This window comes from Mustelus asterias, chromosome 4 (genome assembly GCF_964213995.1).
Source record: "Mustelus asterias chromosome 4, sMusAst1.hap1.1, whole genome shotgun sequence".
NCBI lineage: Eukaryota > Metazoa > Chordata > Chondrichthyes > Carcharhiniformes > Triakidae > Mustelus > Mustelus asterias.
Window position 1 is genome coordinate 28,228,393 of NC_135804.1, and position 18,450 is coordinate 28,246,842.

General features: G+C 45.6%; 2 protein-coding genes across 2 annotated transcripts in view; both read left to right on the forward strand.

Moving 5' to 3' along the window:
* Window positions 1–8,922, forward strand: part of spire2 (spire-type actin nucleation factor 2) — a 93,972-nt gene extending 85,050 nt beyond the window's left edge. Inside the window, exons 12-15 of the mRNA XM_078210239.1 lie at window positions 80–147; window positions 1,080–1,107; window positions 2,810–2,925; window positions 5,747–8,922. Coding sequence (XP_078066365.1) covers window positions 80–147; window positions 1,080–1,107; window positions 2,810–2,925; window positions 5,747–5,951 — 417 coding nt within the window. The 3' untranslated portion in view covers window positions 5,952–8,922. The remainder of the gene's footprint in view (window positions 1–79; window positions 148–1,079; window positions 1,108–2,809; window positions 2,926–5,746) is intronic.
* Window positions 8,923–17,624: 8,702 nt separating this feature from the next.
* Window positions 17,625–18,450, forward strand: part of tcf25 (TCF25 ribosome quality control complex subunit) — a 30,526-nt gene continuing 29,700 nt past the window's right edge. Inside the window, exon 1 of the mRNA XM_078210731.1 lies at window positions 17,625–17,836. Within this exon, the coding sequence (XP_078066857.1) occupies window positions 17,669–17,836 (168 nt within the window). The 5' untranslated portion in view covers window positions 17,625–17,668. The remainder of the gene's footprint in view (window positions 17,837–18,450) is intronic.

Sequence of the window (18,450 nt, forward strand, 5' to 3'; positions counted from 1 at the left end):
AGAGTTATTTTGTAAGATTGGATTTTATGTTGCATCCTTTTGGTGTTCTACCATCTTACCTTTGCTCGTTGCCATGCAGGTGTGCTGCTGCTGTAAGGTGAAGTTCCCCTTGTTCTCATGGCCCTCGGCATGTTTATTTTGTAAAAGGTAACTTAACAAAAACCAGTTTTACCTTTATCTGTTTTCTTACTGCAATTGTGCTGGTTAAGAATGTCTGAATATGCTGTCAGTTAATCCACCAGTTCAGTCAGGACCAAGGCTTTCCTGGAAAGAATAGAGTATTGTAAAACTGTAAGGGAACAGAAAAGATTCAGATTCCCCTCCTTTATCTATGGAAACACACTGAGCTGTGTAAGTTAATGGAACCCTTTCTGGGTCACACAAAGCAAGCGCACAATCATGTCCCAGAAAGATTTTCGATTTCATCAAAACACCTTAGAAAAATGTTCCAAACCTCAGATACCAGAAGAATGCTTTATTTGACTTCTGCAGTTAGTCACCTCTAACATATTGGGATATTTCTTTATGCTAAGTGTGTTATATAAAGAATAATCATTCTTATAAACATTATTCACACAAAATCTAATTGATGAAGGTTTGTGGATTGCATTATTTTTAAACATAGCCTAAAAATCTAATGCTTAAAACTTGCCAAATATTTGTCAAACAACTGCAGTGTAAAAATGTCATCATTTAGTTACAATGTTAAGAACTTGATTATGTTGACCTCAAACTTGACAAGATTATTAAAATAAATACATGAAAGATAGCCCAAAGCTTTACTTATCAAATTGTTCGTTTAGATAATTTACTTTCTTATACTGTTAACAAGCTTTCCTGTGAATTTGAATTGAATGAATGACTTGATTTATTATTGTCACATGTATTGAATATAATGTTTCTGGCGAGCTATTCAGACAAAACATACCATTCATAGAGTACACAGGGGAGAAGGAAAGGAGAGGGTGCAGAATGTGTGTTGCAGTTACCAATAGGGTGAGGAGAAAGATCAGCTTAATATGTGATAGGACCATTCAAAAGTCTGATTTTAAAAACACACTTATTTTCTTTCTCTTCAGATCAGTTTGTGGTTCTTGCAATGTAAAGGTAAGGTCTGTTGCAAAAGTTACTTGATAAAGAATTCTATAAACACTTTATCACAGAAATCTGATCCATGAAATCTTGATCCACATACTTTCCAATGAAACCCTTTTGGCTCAACAATGTGTTGACTCTTTTAAAGTTTGTTTATTAGTCACAAGTAGGCTTACATTAACACTGCAATGAAGTTACTGTGAAAATCCCCTAGTCGCCACACTCCGGCACCTGTTCAGGTACACTGAGGGAGAGAACTTAGCTTGGCCAATGCACCTAACCAGCACGTCTTTCAGACTATGGGAGGAAAGCGGAGCACCCGGAGGAAACCCACGCAGACACGGGGAGAACGTGCAGACTCCGCACAGACAGTGACCCAATCTGGGAATCGAACCCGGGTCCCTGGCGCTGTGAGGCAGCAGTGCTAACCACTGTGCCCTGTTGATTGGTTGTTAACACAGAATAAAAAGACCTAAAACTAATGGAAAACGACAGTAAATGCTGAACCCTCAAAATAGGAGCAGTGTGTCATATCATTATCTGCTCATCATTTTGCAAACTCTGGAGCAGTAAATGCTTATGTCCCGTATGTTGCAAACATCCACTTCCCTGAACAATAGACGTGATTAGGAAGTAAGTGATAAATTTGTCAGTGGTGAGAATGTGAAGGCCTGGACACCTGGCAGCCTTGAGTCTTCCTATAGAACGAACAACCAATTTCAAACATGAAGAGACGCATGATTAAAGGTTGCGAAAGGTAGTGGTTGATTTAATGTATCTAAGATGGCATTCATTCCAGCTGTTTTTAGAGCTACTGATTGTAACAATAAACAAGATCCTTGAAGCAGACTGGCTGACTGTCTGCTGCTTATACAGTGGCATTTTAAATTGTAGTAGCATCTGTATCTACCCACGATAACTCCATCGCCCCGAAAGGACTTCCTTATGCAACTGGCAGTAACATGCAAATTCCTGACATCCCTCAACACATTGGCACTCATAAATAGTGCATTTGCTGGGGAATGGTAGACTGATTAGCAATCAATATTTACCATTAGAAAGTACAGGCTTGATATTTTGGACAACGTTTATAAAAGGTTTGCAAATGCATTTAGTGTAGAGTACAATCATTGTTGAGCAGACACAATAAAAGGGTAGGTTGTCGTATCTATTTTTTTGGTTGAGGCTTGTTTAAATTAAAAATATTCGAGATTGGAGAAGCTTTGCTTGTAATGTCCTTACAAAAAAAACTTGCATTTATAAATGGAAATTATTTATAGTAGTGTGAAGTACTAACTATTTTAGCAGATTAACAATTTTGTATATCATGTGTCTTTTAATGGGCATGTCATTATAATGAGAAGAGCTGAATTAGAGTCAGTCTTCACGCAGTACATGTGCACTAATTATTGGCTTGTTCTAATAAAAGAAAAGTCTTATCATTCCCCACACACATTCCTTACACAGAACGTGCCTCTGCAGCTGCTTTTACAGATAGAATTGGTTTAAACAACTTTTTTCTTCCTAATTCATTATACAAGACTGCACTTCATTCTTAATGATTTGATTTTCGTATAAATCATTCTTGCGTGAAGAACCAAGATCGCGGCTGAGTATTTTTCATCCCGTGACCAGAAATGGTACATGGAAGTTATAGAAACAGCGGCGTGCCTATAATAGAACTATAAAAACTAACTATGCATATTTTCTGCAGATCAAGATTCCTTCCAAGAAATTTGCCCATATACCTGTTTACACTGTGGGTTTTGAGACTTTCCAGGGAACCAGTCAGACAAAAACCACTCAGACCAAAGGATGTTTCCAATCTCAGTATGTATCTCGACTATCTGCTAAACTGGATGTAGAATTTTTCCTTGGGTTGAACTTTTTTTATTCATTCGCTGGCTGGACAGCATTTATTGCCCGCCCCTAGTTGCCCTTGAGAAGATGGTGGTGAGCTGCCTTCTTGAATCGCTGCAAGTCAACATGCTATGGGTTGACCCACAATGCCCTTATGGCTTTGTTGAGACTTTGTAGCTAGGCCATTTCTGAGGGCAGTTGAGAGTTAACCACATTGCTGTGACTCTGGAGTCACATGTCGGCCAGACCAGGTAAGGATGGCAGATTTCCTTCCCTAAAAGACATTACTGAATCAGATGGCTTTTTCCGACAATTGTTTTTTATTGAATTAAAATTCCACCATCTGCCATGGCGGGATTCGAATCCAGGTCTCCAGAACATTAGCTGAGTTTCTGGATTAATAGTCTAGCGATAATACCACCAGGCCTTCGTCTCCCCTTCATTTTAGTGAGATATTAAGAAGTATACAACTGCAGCAACAGTGCTTTTCATTAACTTAGCTCCATTGCCAGCACTAAGGCAGATGATGCTGTGTAGGTGGATGTATAAGATATAGAATTTGAAACTGAGCTCTGAGTCACAGTGGATGGGGAGGCTGCTCACCATTGGCATTGGGCTGAGTAAACAGTTTGTGTCGATGGATTTACTTGCCATTGTGCAATGTAATATCAGACAATGTTAGTATGTTTCATGCCATTCATATCTGTGCTGCAGGATCTGTGATTGTGATGCACTTTTATTGTATGCTAAGCCACGGTTTGTGAATGGAAAATAACCACTCTCTAAGAATCCGCGTCATCTTTGGAAAATGCAGGAACAGCTATATATAGAATTTTAATTATTTTTGCTTTCATTTTGACAAGTGCACGTGATGTATTGTTCCAGCAGTTTTGTCAGTGGGTCTCTGGGTGAAACAGTCTGCTACTGGGAAAAGTAAAACTAGGACAAACTGTGTCAAATTGCTTTGTAAAACCTGCCCCACGGAAGTGGAACATCTGCAGTGCTCACTAATGAATTTTTCTTATAGAACCATATAATCCTTACAGAGCAGAAGGAGGCCATTTAGCCCATCGAGTCTGCACCGACTCAGGCTCAATGCACCCCGCCCCCCTCCACACACACACACACACACACACACACACCCCCCCTCCACACCCCGTTCTATTCCTGTAAACTCGTGCATTTACCACGGCTAATCCACCTAACCTATACAGCTTTGGACACTAAGGGGCAATTTAGCCAATCCACCTAACCTGCATACAGATACTTTGAAGTGGGAGTTCTCCAATACTACAACTATGCAGTGTGGAGAAAAGCTATTAAACTAGAAGACTAAGACTGTTAAGTTCAAAATATTCTAGGAAACTTCTCCGGAAGGCATATAGAAAATATCGATGGAGCCAGCAAAGAATTTAAAGGCCTGACCACAGGCCTGGTAGTTTTTTTTAAGGAGGAGAACTTTGTAGAGAGAGGGAGAGTTTTAAAGAACGGAGCAGCAACCAGGCAACTGAAAATGCTACAACCAATGATGTGACAAAGAAGCTGGGGTCAGCGGAACAAAAGGTTCGAGGGGGGACTGGATACGAGACTAAAGGAGAATGCAGAGATAGATGGGGCAAAGTCATGGAAAGATTCAAAAATGACTTTGAACTTGCAGTCTTGAGACAGGGCATTAATATAGGTCATGGCGGACAGTGCAAGATATGTGCAGCGGAGTTTTGAAGTATTAAAGTTATTTCTTAACTTGGATCTCCATATCCGAATGCTAATCCCCATTACCTACCTGGTGGGAAACTACATGAATTCAGGAAAAATCTTAATCAAACTTGAGAAAAGATTAAAAATTCCTTGTGATCTAAGATGTTCTCTGGCCCCTGCATTTGTGAACAAGCAGAAGTAAAGGAAAGAACTTGAATTTGCAAGAAGTTATAAAAACAAAGAATAAAGAAAAGTACAGAACAGGAACGGGTCCTTCAGCCCTCCAAGCCCATGCCAATCATGATACTCTAACTAAAAGAAAAAACCTTCTGCCCCCACCCGGACCGTATTCCTTTATTCCCTCCCTATTCAGTTTAAAGTTTATTTATTTGTGTCACAAGTCGGCTTACATTAACACTGCAATGAAGTTACTGTGAAAATCCCCTAGTCGCCACACTCCGGCACCTGTTCGGGTACACTGAGGGAGAATTTAGCACGGCCAATGCACCTAACCAGCACATCTTTCGAACGGTGGGAGGAAACCAGAGGAAACCCAGGCAGACACGGGGAGAACATGCAGACTCCACACAGACAGTGACCCACTGGGAATTGAACCTAGGTCCTTGGCGGTGTGAGGCAGCAGTGCTAACCACTGTGCCACCATGTCGCTGGGTATTCATGTACCCATCCTGATGCCTCTTAAATGAAGTCCTTTGTGTTCAGACAAGCTATATATTTTTTAGTTGAATGTGGGGATGCATTACTGTTGATGTAAATACTAAATGTTGCCAGATACAATTCTTCATTTGGACGATTATTACTGCTGCAACTAACCCAAAATGCTTGTAACTAAAATAACTAAAATTAAATAGATGAAGTTTGAGTTGCTAATAAATATTCTGATAACTGGGGAGAGCAAGATTATCAAAAGTTGTAAAGGACTCCAGTATTTTGACAAATAAACCCCGTTGGCCTTCCGATACACATTTTGCTGACAGCATGATGTCTTTTAAGTAAGAGTGCTGGCCAGGGATTATCCAACCTTTCAACGCTTGGTTCTTCAAATCTTGTGTTTGGTCCTGTTATGTTTTAGAGCTCTGAAGAATCTCAGTAACCGGTCAGTAGAACAGGAATTTCCACACCTTTACACGCACGGCTGCAGCTTCAAAGATGTTTGTGCCGAGTGCGCAAAATTTGTGGCCGACGTCATCAATTCGAGTCGTAAAAGCGTGGACCTTCTGAATAATACCCCCATGAGGAAAGCCCAGTCTATGTATGCACGCTCAACAAGATCCTGAAGAAAGAAAGAGCAAGAACTGATGGTACTACAAGTCACCACATGATGCCAGCCAAAGCTGCTCAGCAGCCCCACTGCACGTGCTGGTGTTAGTTCTCGAAAGAACAATATGCAATGCTTCAAAAAAGTGCCCATTTCATCTGATCTCCTGGATGCGTGACAAATGTGAGGATGAAGGACACAAATGAGTCAGGTGTTTATGGCGGTCACTTTGTAAGGATTAACATTTTCTTGTTAAAATGCTTGCTCGTTGATGCATGACTCTCCAGTTGCTGCAGAAACAAGGCAAAATGAGGATGCTCCAAACGGGTCCATGGGCTTGGAGTCCTGGCCTTTGAAATGGGGATGAAATCTGAACATTCCATCCATTGCTGGGAAGCAGCTCTGAAAGCTGGGTCGGGGGAAAGGATTGACAGAGATGTACAGATTTTGAAAGTTTGAAATTCAGCCATCTTGACAGGGACAAGAGGCTAAGTCAACTTAGAATGCAAAAAAAAATTGTAAAGTTTATTTTTTCGTTCATATTATTTTGAATGATTTCATTAATATTTATTTTTCTTTAGTTGATACAATCTCCTGTGGGCTTCACAATGCTGTGTGTTCTATGTTTCCTTGCTCCTGAAGCATCTGCTGCTGACCTTTCAGTTCTGTTACACTGGATACTTCAGTATGATCTATACTGAGCACAAGCTTTAAGATTGGCTCGATGTTACACATCTAAAACTAGCCTAGCCTCCTGTTATGTGCTATGGATTCAACCACTGATTTTACTTTAAATTAATTTTGTGGCAGTTCTTGAATAAATGTCCTCATCTTAATCACCATTGCCTAGTGCTAACATAGACACAGGGGATCATGTTTATGTGTCCTGTGTTGTGGTTTTGCAGGAGGCTCGTCACAATATGAAAAACATCACAAGTTAAATCCGGTTTAGTGTAGCCTAAGGTGATTTGTTATTCCCTAGCTGTGTTGCCTCTGTGTGAACATACTGTAAGTTAAGTAGCTTTGAATCTTACTCCCATAATATGTGGATCAAGAGATCAAGCGAGGTTAGTTGGAACTCAAAATGAGAGATTATATTTGGACCCTTTTATTTAATTTACCACAGTTTACAGCCTGAGTGAACGGCAATTTTAAAAAAAATTTCCTTTGGTTACTAGTTATCTGATTGGCTGCTGCAATGCCCATTGTGAATAAGTAACTTACTGTGGCACTTTTGCTCCACTTAATGGACATTGCCTTGGTAAGATAGTAAAACATCTTCTAAAAACATTAAGTGTTAGCAACTGCCTCATAAATCGACAGGTTTATTTGGACCAGCATATACCAGTGGTATCTGTTGCTAAAAGTTATATAAACTAGTGCTTACATGATAGAGTAACTGTGCAAACGTATCATAGCTGCCTTGAATCTCATATCAGTACTCAGCTGGATCTTTTGTATTGATATTTCAGAGCTTCACGGTAGTATGGAATGGACACTAACACAGATGATACTAGATATGGAAAATATTAAGCTCACAGAGCGTTATAAAATTAAAACCTGAGTGATTCAACTAATATTGCAAACCTAAACTACTTGAGTCCTTTTATGAGGTCATCTAACTCAAGAAATCACAGCACCAGTATAATTCATACATTATCCAAGCGGTTGGGGTTTGCTTGTTTTTCTTTACTTTGCGTTCTGCCTTTCTTGCGGTTACCACATTCAGGCAACATCAGGTAATGGAAAGCAATGAGGCTATCATGTTCGCAATGATATTCACCATTAGTAAACAACTAATGAAAATTGGGAACGCCAACTTCAGGGAGAAAAATTAAACGTTAAAATTAAAAGCATAGCTATTGTTCTGCAAACCTACAATTATTTTAATGCTCTCCTTTCTTATGGCTTGACCGTTTTATTGACAGATACAAGAGCAAATAATGAATGGGCTGCAGACTTCATTGATTTAAATTTCAGTGATTAAGACATGAAAAGGCAGGCTTCATGAAATGTGGAACGCTGTATGTTTAACGGCTTATAAAGTTGTCCATTACTGACAGTTGAGCCTTTCAGAGGCCAGATAATTGAGTAGCGATTGTAAGAGTGCTTTTGAATGTGACAAAATCTGTTCAGGAATAGCTGCAATATATACTGTATATACATGCTGTATACATGTATATGTGGGCAGCTAATATTTCTGCTGTTGATCCTATTCTAGCATAACGTTTCTGATTAGCATTTTTGCATGTTTAAAATGTTTACCCAAGGTGACCCAATAAGGCAAGTGCATGGTGGTAGCATTTAATGTGCTTGATGGCTTCCTGATTGAGTACGTTGCCAAAGTTTACTGTGGCCACCCTCCTGGATGCAATGCATGCTATAGGGCAGCCACCAGGAATACAATAGCAACTCAACAGAACACCACACCGCCGCAGGATAGGACCCACAGACATGCACTGCACACTATCAATGAAGCTCCTCAATTAGATTTGAAGACCTGTCATAACTAGGAGTAAAGCAGTTTCAAACCAGGTCATCAGATATGCGTTTGTGTGCAAATTGCCCATCCAGGTGTCCATTCAAAGCAATGCTCAAGCAATCACAGAGCTCCTGCAGGCATATGCTACAGAGCAAAGCTGTTAGCTTCTGGTTAAGAAGACATTGCACTGCAGTGAACATTTGCACCTCACCAAAGGAACTTATGAAGAAGAAAACCTGTGTTTAAGTGCAAAAAGATTTCAGTATAAGCAATGAATATGTCTAATTATCAATACAGCTTCCCTGGACAAATGGGATGTGTGTTGTGTGAATAATGACTGGATTTCAGTCAATCAGCATGCTAAAAAATAATATTATGCAAATAGAGAAATAAATATTTTATGTAGGGCCAGCAGGCCAGCACAGGATGTAAAGTTTATTTGGTATGTATGTATTTTTTCTTGTAAATATAAGTTCTACTTACTGCAGGATTAAATAAAACTCTGCAAACTGTCCAGCCGCTCCTTGTCCATAATACTTGATAACTTAAAGTTGTAAGTAAATTTTTGATGGTTTCACTGCTGCCTGTTACTGTTGCCAATCGCGGTGCTATAATCAGGATTGCAAGTGAAGTGGGCAAACTTTCATTCACATGACTTGTTTAAATATGCAGAAATATAAACATGTTTTAAATGAATCATGCATTGTACAATATGAAGGTTTTTGATGGGTACTCAGTACATCATTAACATCAAATAAAGGGACATAAGAAATAGGAGCAGGAGTAGGCCATCTAGCCCCTCGAGCCTGCCCCGCCATTCAATAAGATCATGGCTGATCTGATAGTGGTTTAGTTCCACTTACCCGCCCGCTCCCCATAACCCTTAATTCCCTTATTGATCAGAAATCTATCTACCTGTGACTTAAACATATTTAACGAGGTAGCCTCCACTGCTTCAATGGGCAGAGAATTCCAGAGATTCACTACCCTCTGAGAGAAGAAGTTCCTCCTCAACTCTGTTCTAAACTGACTCCCCCTTATTTTGAGGCTGTGTCCTCTAGTTCTTGTTTCCTTTCTAAGTGGAAAGAATCTCTCTGCCTCTACCCTGTCGAGCCCCTTCATTATCTTATATGTCTCTATAAGATCTCCCCTCAGCCTTTTAAACTCCAACGAGTACAGGCCCAATCTACTCAATCTCTCCTCATAAGCTAACCCCCTCATCTCCGGTATCAACCTGGTGAACCTTCTCTGTACTCCCTCCAAGGCCAATATATCCTTCCGCAAATAAGGGGACCAAAATTGCACACAGTACTCTAGTTGCGGCCTCACCAGTACCTTGTACAATTGCAGCAAGACCTCCCTGCTTTTATGCTCCATCCCTTTCGTGATAAAGGCCAACATTCTATTTGCCTTCTTGATCACCTGCTGCACCTGCAAACTGAGTTTTTGCGATTCATGCACAAGGACCCCCCAGGTTCCTCTGCACAGTAGCATGTTGTAATTTTTCACCATTTAAATAATAGTCCATTTTACTATTATTCCTTCCAAAGTGGATAACCTCACACTTGTCAACGTTATACTCCATCTGCCAGATCCTCGCCCACTCACTTAGCCTATTCAAATCTCTCTGCAGACTTTCCGCGTCCTCCACGCAATTCGCTTTCCCACTCATCTTTGTGTCATCCGCAAATTTTGTTACCCTACACTCGGTCCCCTCCTCCAGATCGTCTATGTATATGGTAAACAGTTGAGGCCCCAGCACCGATCCCTGCGGCACGCCACTAGTCACCAACTGCCAACCAGAAAAGCACCCATTTATTCCAACTCTCTGCTTCCTGTTAGATAGCCAATCCTCTTTTCAAACGCTAAGTGAGGACAGAGACCTGACTGTCTGTGTTTAATGCTGTATTATATATATAGCTAGAGTTTTAACAACACCAGGTTAAAGTCCAACAGGTTTATTTGGTAGCAAATAATGGCATTTGCTACCAAATAAACCTGTTGGACTTTAACCTGGTGTTGTTAAAACTCTTACCGTGTTTACCCCAGTCCAATGCTGGCATCTCCACGTCATTCTATATATCGCTGCTAGAGTTTCACACTGACAGCATTTTGAGGTCTTAGTGCACAAGCCACAATCCATTAAATCAACATGGTCCAGTCCTGTCCCCTCAATGCTATTTCTTTTGTTACTCAAATTGATCCTGGTAACTGCAGACAGGGATTCTCATCCACAAGTATAAGGCAGCTTGATTCACTTCAGTTAGCAGCAGACTCTGATAGGGTGAAATAAAAACAGCAAATACTAGACACCCTCAGCAAGTCAGGCAGCATGTGTGCAGAGAGAAATGGAGTTAACATTTCAGGTCAAATGACCTTTCATCAAAAGATCACCCTCCACCCTGAAGCATTGGGCTGTAACTTCCTCAGAGAAGCAATCAGCATCAGATTGCCATTCCGTGCCCAAATACCTGCGCCAAATCTCTTCCGTGTCTGTCTCGCCTGACCTTCCGACTCCGGCTGGGTGAGATCCAGTGCAGGAGAGGTGAACTGGAGGAGGACAACAGCCCAGCTCCTCTTTTACAACACTAACTGCCGTAAACCAGGTACGTTTAAAGGTTCAATTGAAGTTAGGAGGCCAGGGAGAAGATAAGTACTTAAGGTAAGTGAATAGGATTTCGGACGTATGCGGCAGGTGGGGAGGGTGGTCTGATATTTGGGGATGGGTCAGAACTTGGGGGAGGGTTAGTGATCGATGGGCTCCAATTAGGTTGGGGGGGGTTGAGAGTCAGACCTGTTTGGGGTGGAGGCGGTGGGGTAAGGTCTCCTGTGCAGGCAGGCTAATCCCACAGTGGGTTATGGGTGGGGGAATACTGTGGGGGTTGGTTAGTTGGATGTTGGTTAGTTGGGAGCTGGAGGAGTGCCCTAGGAGGTCAGATATCAGGGGGTGACCCCCAGGAGTGGGGCATTCCAGTGGGGTGTCAGTCAGTCTCTTTTACAATAGTCACCCAGAAGTTAGAGGAAGTTTTATTTCTTCTAATGTTTTCTGAGTAACTATTAGTGTAATCCTGCTTGAAGCATTTTCGGATGGTTCCCAGCACAAGGCAATTGCCCAGAGAAACTTCTGGAAAATTGCCGTGTTAATACTGTGCAGTTCCGAGAGGAATTCTGCAGTGTATCTTTGGGGTATTCTCCCCAATCTGATGCTGGGGAGCTCAGAAGTTACGGCCCAGAAACCGCTCCTCTCTCCATTGATGCTGCCTGACCTTGCTGACTATCTCCAGCAGCGGACGGCAGTGAAGGGAGGAGAGAAAGGAGGAGGAAAGGATTGGGAGTAAAATAGGAATGATGGGGCAATGAAAGAGGGGAGTGTGAGCTTGCAGCAGTATGTTGAAGTGGGAAAGAAATGAGAGTCCCAGCATTAACCGAGAGGGAATGGGGAGGAAGTGTCTTATAATGAAAGGAAGGAGAGGGTGATAGCTAGAATGACATGAACAACATGGCAAAGGAGGAGTGGGGTAGGGGGAGCTAAATGTTTATTTATTAGTGTCACAAGTAGGCTTACACTAACACTGCAATGAAGCTACTGTGGAAATCCTCCAGTTGCCACATGTTGGTGCCTGTTCGGGTACACTGAGGGAGAATTTAGCATGGCCAGTGCACTTAACCAGCACGACGTTCGGGCTGTGGGATGAAGCAGGAGCACCTGGAGGAAACCCACGCAGACACGGCGAGAATGTGCAGACTCCACAGAGACTGTGACCCAAGCCAGAAATCGAACCTGGGTCCCTGGTGCTGTGAGGCAGCAGTGCATCAGTTCCATAAACTGAGGAGTGTGGGGAGCAGAGGACAGTGCCTCCATGAACTGGAGGTAGATGGTAAAGTGCCAGCTGAGGTGAGAGCTAGGCGAGTCAGTATGAATTAGAAGTGGATAGAATAAAGCACACACCTCTACTGCTGATTGGTACTAAAGAATTAAGGTGGACATTGTTGACCATCTAAAGCTGAGTGTATAATGAAACAAACTTACTATTAACCTGAACTACACTATATATTTATGATAATTTCAGAGTGACTAATATTACAGAATTGAAGAAAACTTAGAAGTGAAAAATCCAGAAATCATTGTATTTCAGGAATGTTGGAGATGTCATGTCACAACAAGTAGATCTGTCTTTCAGTTTAGACTCTGTGTATATTTATAGTGCAGCCAATAGCACTGTCAAACAGGAAGCCGTTGGTGCTGTTGACAAGCCTGTGCTACAATTGGGTATGACAGCAATGGCATTTATTCTGACTTTCCTCAGTCTACACCCAGTGTATGTATGGAGTCGCTCCAGTTACAGTGCATTACTGTTAAGCCAGAAAGATAGGTGCGGACAAATCTGATTATAAAACTCCCAAAGCCATCCTCTACAGCAAGCTGCAGTCCGGATATCGCAGCAGGTGGGCAAGTGAAACATTTCAACAGCATGCTAAAGGTCGCCATGAAATCTTTCAATATGAACTTGGTGTTAATCCAGACTGCAGGAAGTCATGGCCACCAACAGACTATGATGATATTGTGATAGAACATTTCATTACAAAGCATATGTTTTTGAGATAGTCCCTTAGAGCGAAGGAGAAAGAAAGCCTTCCAGTTTCTAAGGAAAGAAAAACTTCTGGGCAAACTGGAATTGGTTGAACCTATATAAATAAATATAGGTTCTCGGAGGAGAACCTATGTTGTTGTTCATGTCATTCCAGCTATCACTATTCTCGATGTGCTTTTGTTTCTTAAAGACTTGATTAGTTGTAAGTATTCGCATTCCAACCATTATTCATGTAAATTGAGTTTGTGTCTTTATATGTTCTGTTTGTGAACAGAATTCCCACTCACCTGAAGAAGGGGCTTGGAGCTCCGAAAGCTTGTGTGGCTTTTGCTACCAAATAAACCTGTTGGACTTTAACCTGGTGTTGTTAAACTTCTTACGAAGTTGATGAGTCCAGTGGTGTAGTACAGGCAGGGCGAAAAACACCAGAGGCCAGATCCAGAAGCTGAGAATAAGTTACTGCAGCTGTTCTAAAGGTAACATTGGTGGATGCATGCCATCAAGACTGAGTTGAGGAGGTCCTACACATGTTTGCCACTTTCAGTGAAGACGATGCCTGTGGAATTTGAGTTGTTGTGCACTGCTGTTAGCTGAGGATCAGTCTACATCTTAGAGGGAAAGGAACTGAAATACTTTGTGAGGAAGACAGAGGTCGGAAGTCTCCGATCTCGCTTGCTCCGCTGCCATTGACAGCAAGAAAAGACAATTACACTTCCAGCCAAATTGCCGTTGACTGAAGCGGGACCAGATATTTCCTGCCATGGGCAAGGTCAGAGAACTCCGGCCAGAGTTTTAAAGGGCTTAGTGACTAAGTTTGATTACAAAGAACAAAGGAAAGTATAGGACAGGAACTGTCCCTTCAGCCCTCCAAGCCTGTGCTTTCATGATGCCCTAACTAAACTAAAAAAACCTCTGCCCTTACTCGGTCCGTATTTCTCTATTCCCTTCCTATTCCTGTACCCATCCAGATGCCTCTTAAATGTTGCTAATGTGCCTGCTTCCACCACCTCCTCTGGCAGCGTGTTCCAGGCATCCACCATTCTCTGCATGAAAAACTTACCCTGCACATCTCCCTTAAACTTTCTCTCTCTCACCTGTAATTGACACTTCCACCCTGGGAAAAAGCACCTGACTATCCTCCTTGCCTATGCCTCTCATACTTTTGTAGACCTCTATCAGGTCTCCCCTCAGCCTCCATCTTTCCAGTGAAAACAATCCTAGTTTATTCAACCTCCCTTAGCCAATAGCCTGATGGACATTCTTTGCACTCTCTCCAAAGTTTCCATGCCCTTCTGGTAGTGTGGTGACCAGAAAGGCACACCGTACTCCAAATGTGGTCTCACCAAGGCCCTGTACAGCTGCAGTAAGACATCCTTACTCCTGTGCTCAAGTCCTCTTGCAATGAAAGCCAACATACCGTGTGCTTTCCTAACTGTTAGCTGTCTGTACCTGCATGCTATCTTTTAGTGATTGGTGTATTCGGACACCCAGGCCCCTTTGTACGTCAACATTTCCCGATCTATCCAAATTTAAATAATACTCTGCCATTTTGTTTCTCCATTCAATGTAGATAATTTCACATTTATCCTCATAATGCATCTGGCATGTATTTGCCCACTTATTCAACTTGTCTAAATCACCTTGAAACCTCTTAACATCCTTCTCACCACTCATCTTTCCATAAAGTTATGTGGGGGGGTGGGGGGGTGGGGGGGGGGTGGGGGGGGGGTGGGGGGGTGGGGGGGGGTGGGGGGGGGTGGGGGGGTGGGGGGGGGTGGGGGGTGGGGGGGGTGGGGGGGTGGGGGGGGGGGGGTGGGGGGGTGGGGGGGGGTGGGGGGGTGGGGGGGGGTGGGGGGGGGTGGGGGGGTGGGGGGGGGTGGGGGGGGGTGGGGGGGTGGGGGGGGGTGGGGGGGTGGGGGGGGGTGGGGGGGTGGGGGGGGGTGGGGGGGGGGTGTGGGGGTTGGGGGGGGGGGGTGGGGGGGGGTGGGGGGGGGGGGTGGGGGGGGTGGGGGGGTGGGGGGGTGGGGGGGTGGGGGGGGGGGGTGGGGGGTGTGGGGGGTGGGTGGGAGGTGGGGTGGGTGGGGGGTGGGTGGGGGGGGGTGGGGTGGGTGGGGGGGGGTTGGGGTGGGGTGGGGGGGGGTTGGGGTGGGGTGGGGGGTGGGTGGGGTGGGGTTGGGGGTGGGGGTGGGGGGGTGGTGGGGTGGGGGGTGGGGGTGGGGTGGGGGGGGGGGTGGGGTGGGGGGGGGGGGGTTAGTTTTCCCATCCCGCCTGCCATGGGAAGCGTAGCAGGGGGAGGGACCGTGCAAAGGTCCGTTGTCCTGAGGCAGGATTTTCCAGTTTTGGAGCGAGCGTGGCTGGAAAATCCCACCCCTGGTCTCTAATCCAGACTGATTCACCTGGTTGGAGTTCTATAAATCATGCACTCCTGGCACTAATTGTAGTTTCTGGTCTAATTTTCAGGTCAGGAAAACAAAGATAGTTTTAAGGGATGGATATTTGTATTGTTAAATATTAGAAAAAAAGAATGGTTTTAAGTCAGTTTCAGTTTGTGTTTCTGTGCAAGGAAGGGTAAATGTTAAGTTAGATTCATGCTCAACAAAGGTGTTTATATGTGTGGGAGTTTTGGTTTCAATTCAAATTGTGCTTCTATTGTGCTTAGAGAGCGTACAGCGTAAAATGAAATAAAAGCCTGGAGAAGCAAAAGTTGTTGCTTAGCAATTGGGGGCACCCGTATGGTAGGAATAATTTTTGAGTTTAGTTTTAGTTGGATATTTGGAAGTTGAAGATGGGAAGTCAGGGTGTGACATCTCTCAGATCTGCCAGAAGGAAAGTTGGACAGAGCTAAGGGGCTACAAAAAGGCGTATGGTGTAAAGTGAACTCAGGAGATGAGATAGACAAAGGGGACAAGTTAGGTGAAATTTCAACACAACTTTATTGAACACTTTATCAAGGAAAAAACAATAATTATCAGACTCTACTATTATACTTCAATTAAACTCTATCAAACTATCAATCTCTTCACAGGACTCTTCAGTAAACAGTCTTAAATCTCTAAGTTAACAGTCTCAAATTTACATTAGCTTTCTAATTCAGACACAAGCTTCCAAGGATTCGCTACACCCTATCGCTACACCCTATCCACATGTCCCTATCACTGTATTTAAACAGTTTGTCTACAAAAACTGGTAATACCCATTCCATAAGGCTGGGACAGTCTGTTCCTTGATCTTTGAGGGCTGGCAGATGTTTTCAGGGTCTGAAGTCATTGATCTGAGCTTCCCTTCTCGTCTAAGGCTGATTCTGGTCTTCAGGACGTCTCACTGGGATGGTCTTCTGGGTTTGGTCAGTCTGTTATGCTCGCCACACGGTACAAGGAGTTGAAGATGCTGGGCTGCTCGGCTGCCAGTCGAAGGTGCTCTCTGGAAACACCATTGAAGAAGGTGCAAAAGCAGAGAGAGCTGGGGTTGTCCCTTTTATCTCCCTCTTCAGACCCTTCTCCAAGATTCTGTGGCCTGTGGCCAATACTAGCATCAGGTAGGGGCGGGAAGATCCAATGAGGTGATTACTTTCCATATTTGGAAGTTGCAAAATATGGATTTGAACCTTCAACTGTCAAGTGCTGCTATGCCTCTGACTTCCTACTGAGCTGGGTGCCACCCCCACTCCATCTGACGAAGGAGCAGCGCTCCGGAAGCTTATGGTATTTGCTACCAAATAAACCTGTTGGACTTTAACCTGGTGTTGTGAGACTTCTTACTGTGTTCACCCCAGTCCAACGCCGGCATCTCCACATCAATTCCACACAGACAGAGACCTGAGGCTGGAATTGAATGATGTGGAGATGCCGCCGTTGGACTCGGGTAAGACTGCTGGAATTGAACCCAGCTCCCTGGCGCTGGGGCAGCAGTGCTGACCACTGTGCCACTGTGCTGCCGCTCCTCCCTCTCACACCCCTTCACAGCCCCTCCCCCTCTCACCCCTCCCCTCACTGACCCCTCCCTCTCATAACCCCTCACCGCCCCCCTCACACCCTTCCCATCACTGACCCCTCCCTCTCATAACCCCTCACCTCCCCCCTCACACCCTTCCCATCACTGACCCCTCCCCATACCCCCTCACTGCCCTCCCCCTCACTGACCCCTCACCCTCATGCCCCCTCAGCCCCTCCCCTTCACAGCCCCGCCCCTTCACAGCCCCGCCCCTTCACAGCCCCTCCCCTCAGCCCCTCCCCCTCACAGCCCCTCCCCCTCACAGCCCCTCCCCCTCACAGCCCCTCCCCTTCACAGCCCCTCCCCTTCACAGCCCCTCCCCTTCACAGCCCCTCCCCTTCACAGCCCCTCCCTATCATAACCCCTCACCACACCCTTCCCATCACTGACCCCTCCCCATACCCCCTCACTCCCCTCCCCTCACTGACCCCTCCCCCTCATACCCCCTCTTGCCCCCGCCCCCTCACTGCCCCGCCCCTCCACACCCCTCCCCCTCATGCCCCTCCTCTTCACAACCTTCCCCTTCATATCCCCGACCCCTGGTTAGCCCCTCCCCCTCTGACTCCTCCCCTCTCGGCCCCGCGCCCCTGTCTAATTTCCGGCCAGCTCGCGGTTGCGGGCCGGGTTTCCGGTGGGTTTTGCGCAGACTCAGTCAGGCCGGGCCCGGGTGCAATGTCTTCCCGGGGCCTGCGGAAGCTGCGCGGGGAGCGGGTCCAGGAGCCGCTCGCTCACCCTGCCGGCCAGGAGGAGGAGGAAGAGCGGCCGCTGGAGCCCGCATCCACCCGCAAACAGCGGAGGAACAAGAAAAATAAAGCGGCAGCTGGAAACCTGTACCGGCTGGTGAGACAGAGACTGGGGGAGGGAGTGAGTGAGGGGGACAAGAGAATGGAGGGGAGGAGAGAGGGGTGGTGACAGGGCAAGAGATTGAGAGCAAGGGGAGGTTGAGGGGGGTGAGAGATGTCTGGGGGGAGGGGCGGTGAGAGATGTCTGGGGGGAGGGGCGGTGAGATGTCTGGGGGGAGGGGCGGTGAGAGACGTCTGGGGGGAGGGGCGGTGAGAGACGTCTGGGGGAGGGGGCGGTGAGAGACGTCTGGGGGGAGGGGGCGGTGAGAGACGTCTGGGGGGAGGGGGCGGTGAGAGACGTCTGGGGGGAGGGGGCGGTGAGAGACGTCTGGGGGGAGGGGGGGTGAGAGACGTCTGGGGGGAGGGGGATGAGAGACGTCTGGGGGGAGGGGGGGTGAGAGACGTCTGGGGGGAGGGGGATGAGAGACGTCTGGGGGGAGGGGGGGTGAGAGACGTCTGGGAGGAGGGGGCGGTGAGAGACGTCTGGGGGGAGGGGGCGGTGAGAGACGTCTGGGGGGAGGGGGCGGTGAGAGACGTCTGGGGGGAGGGGGCGGTGAGAGACGTCTGGGGGGAAGGGGCGGTGAGAGACGTCTGGGGGAGGGGGCGGTGAGA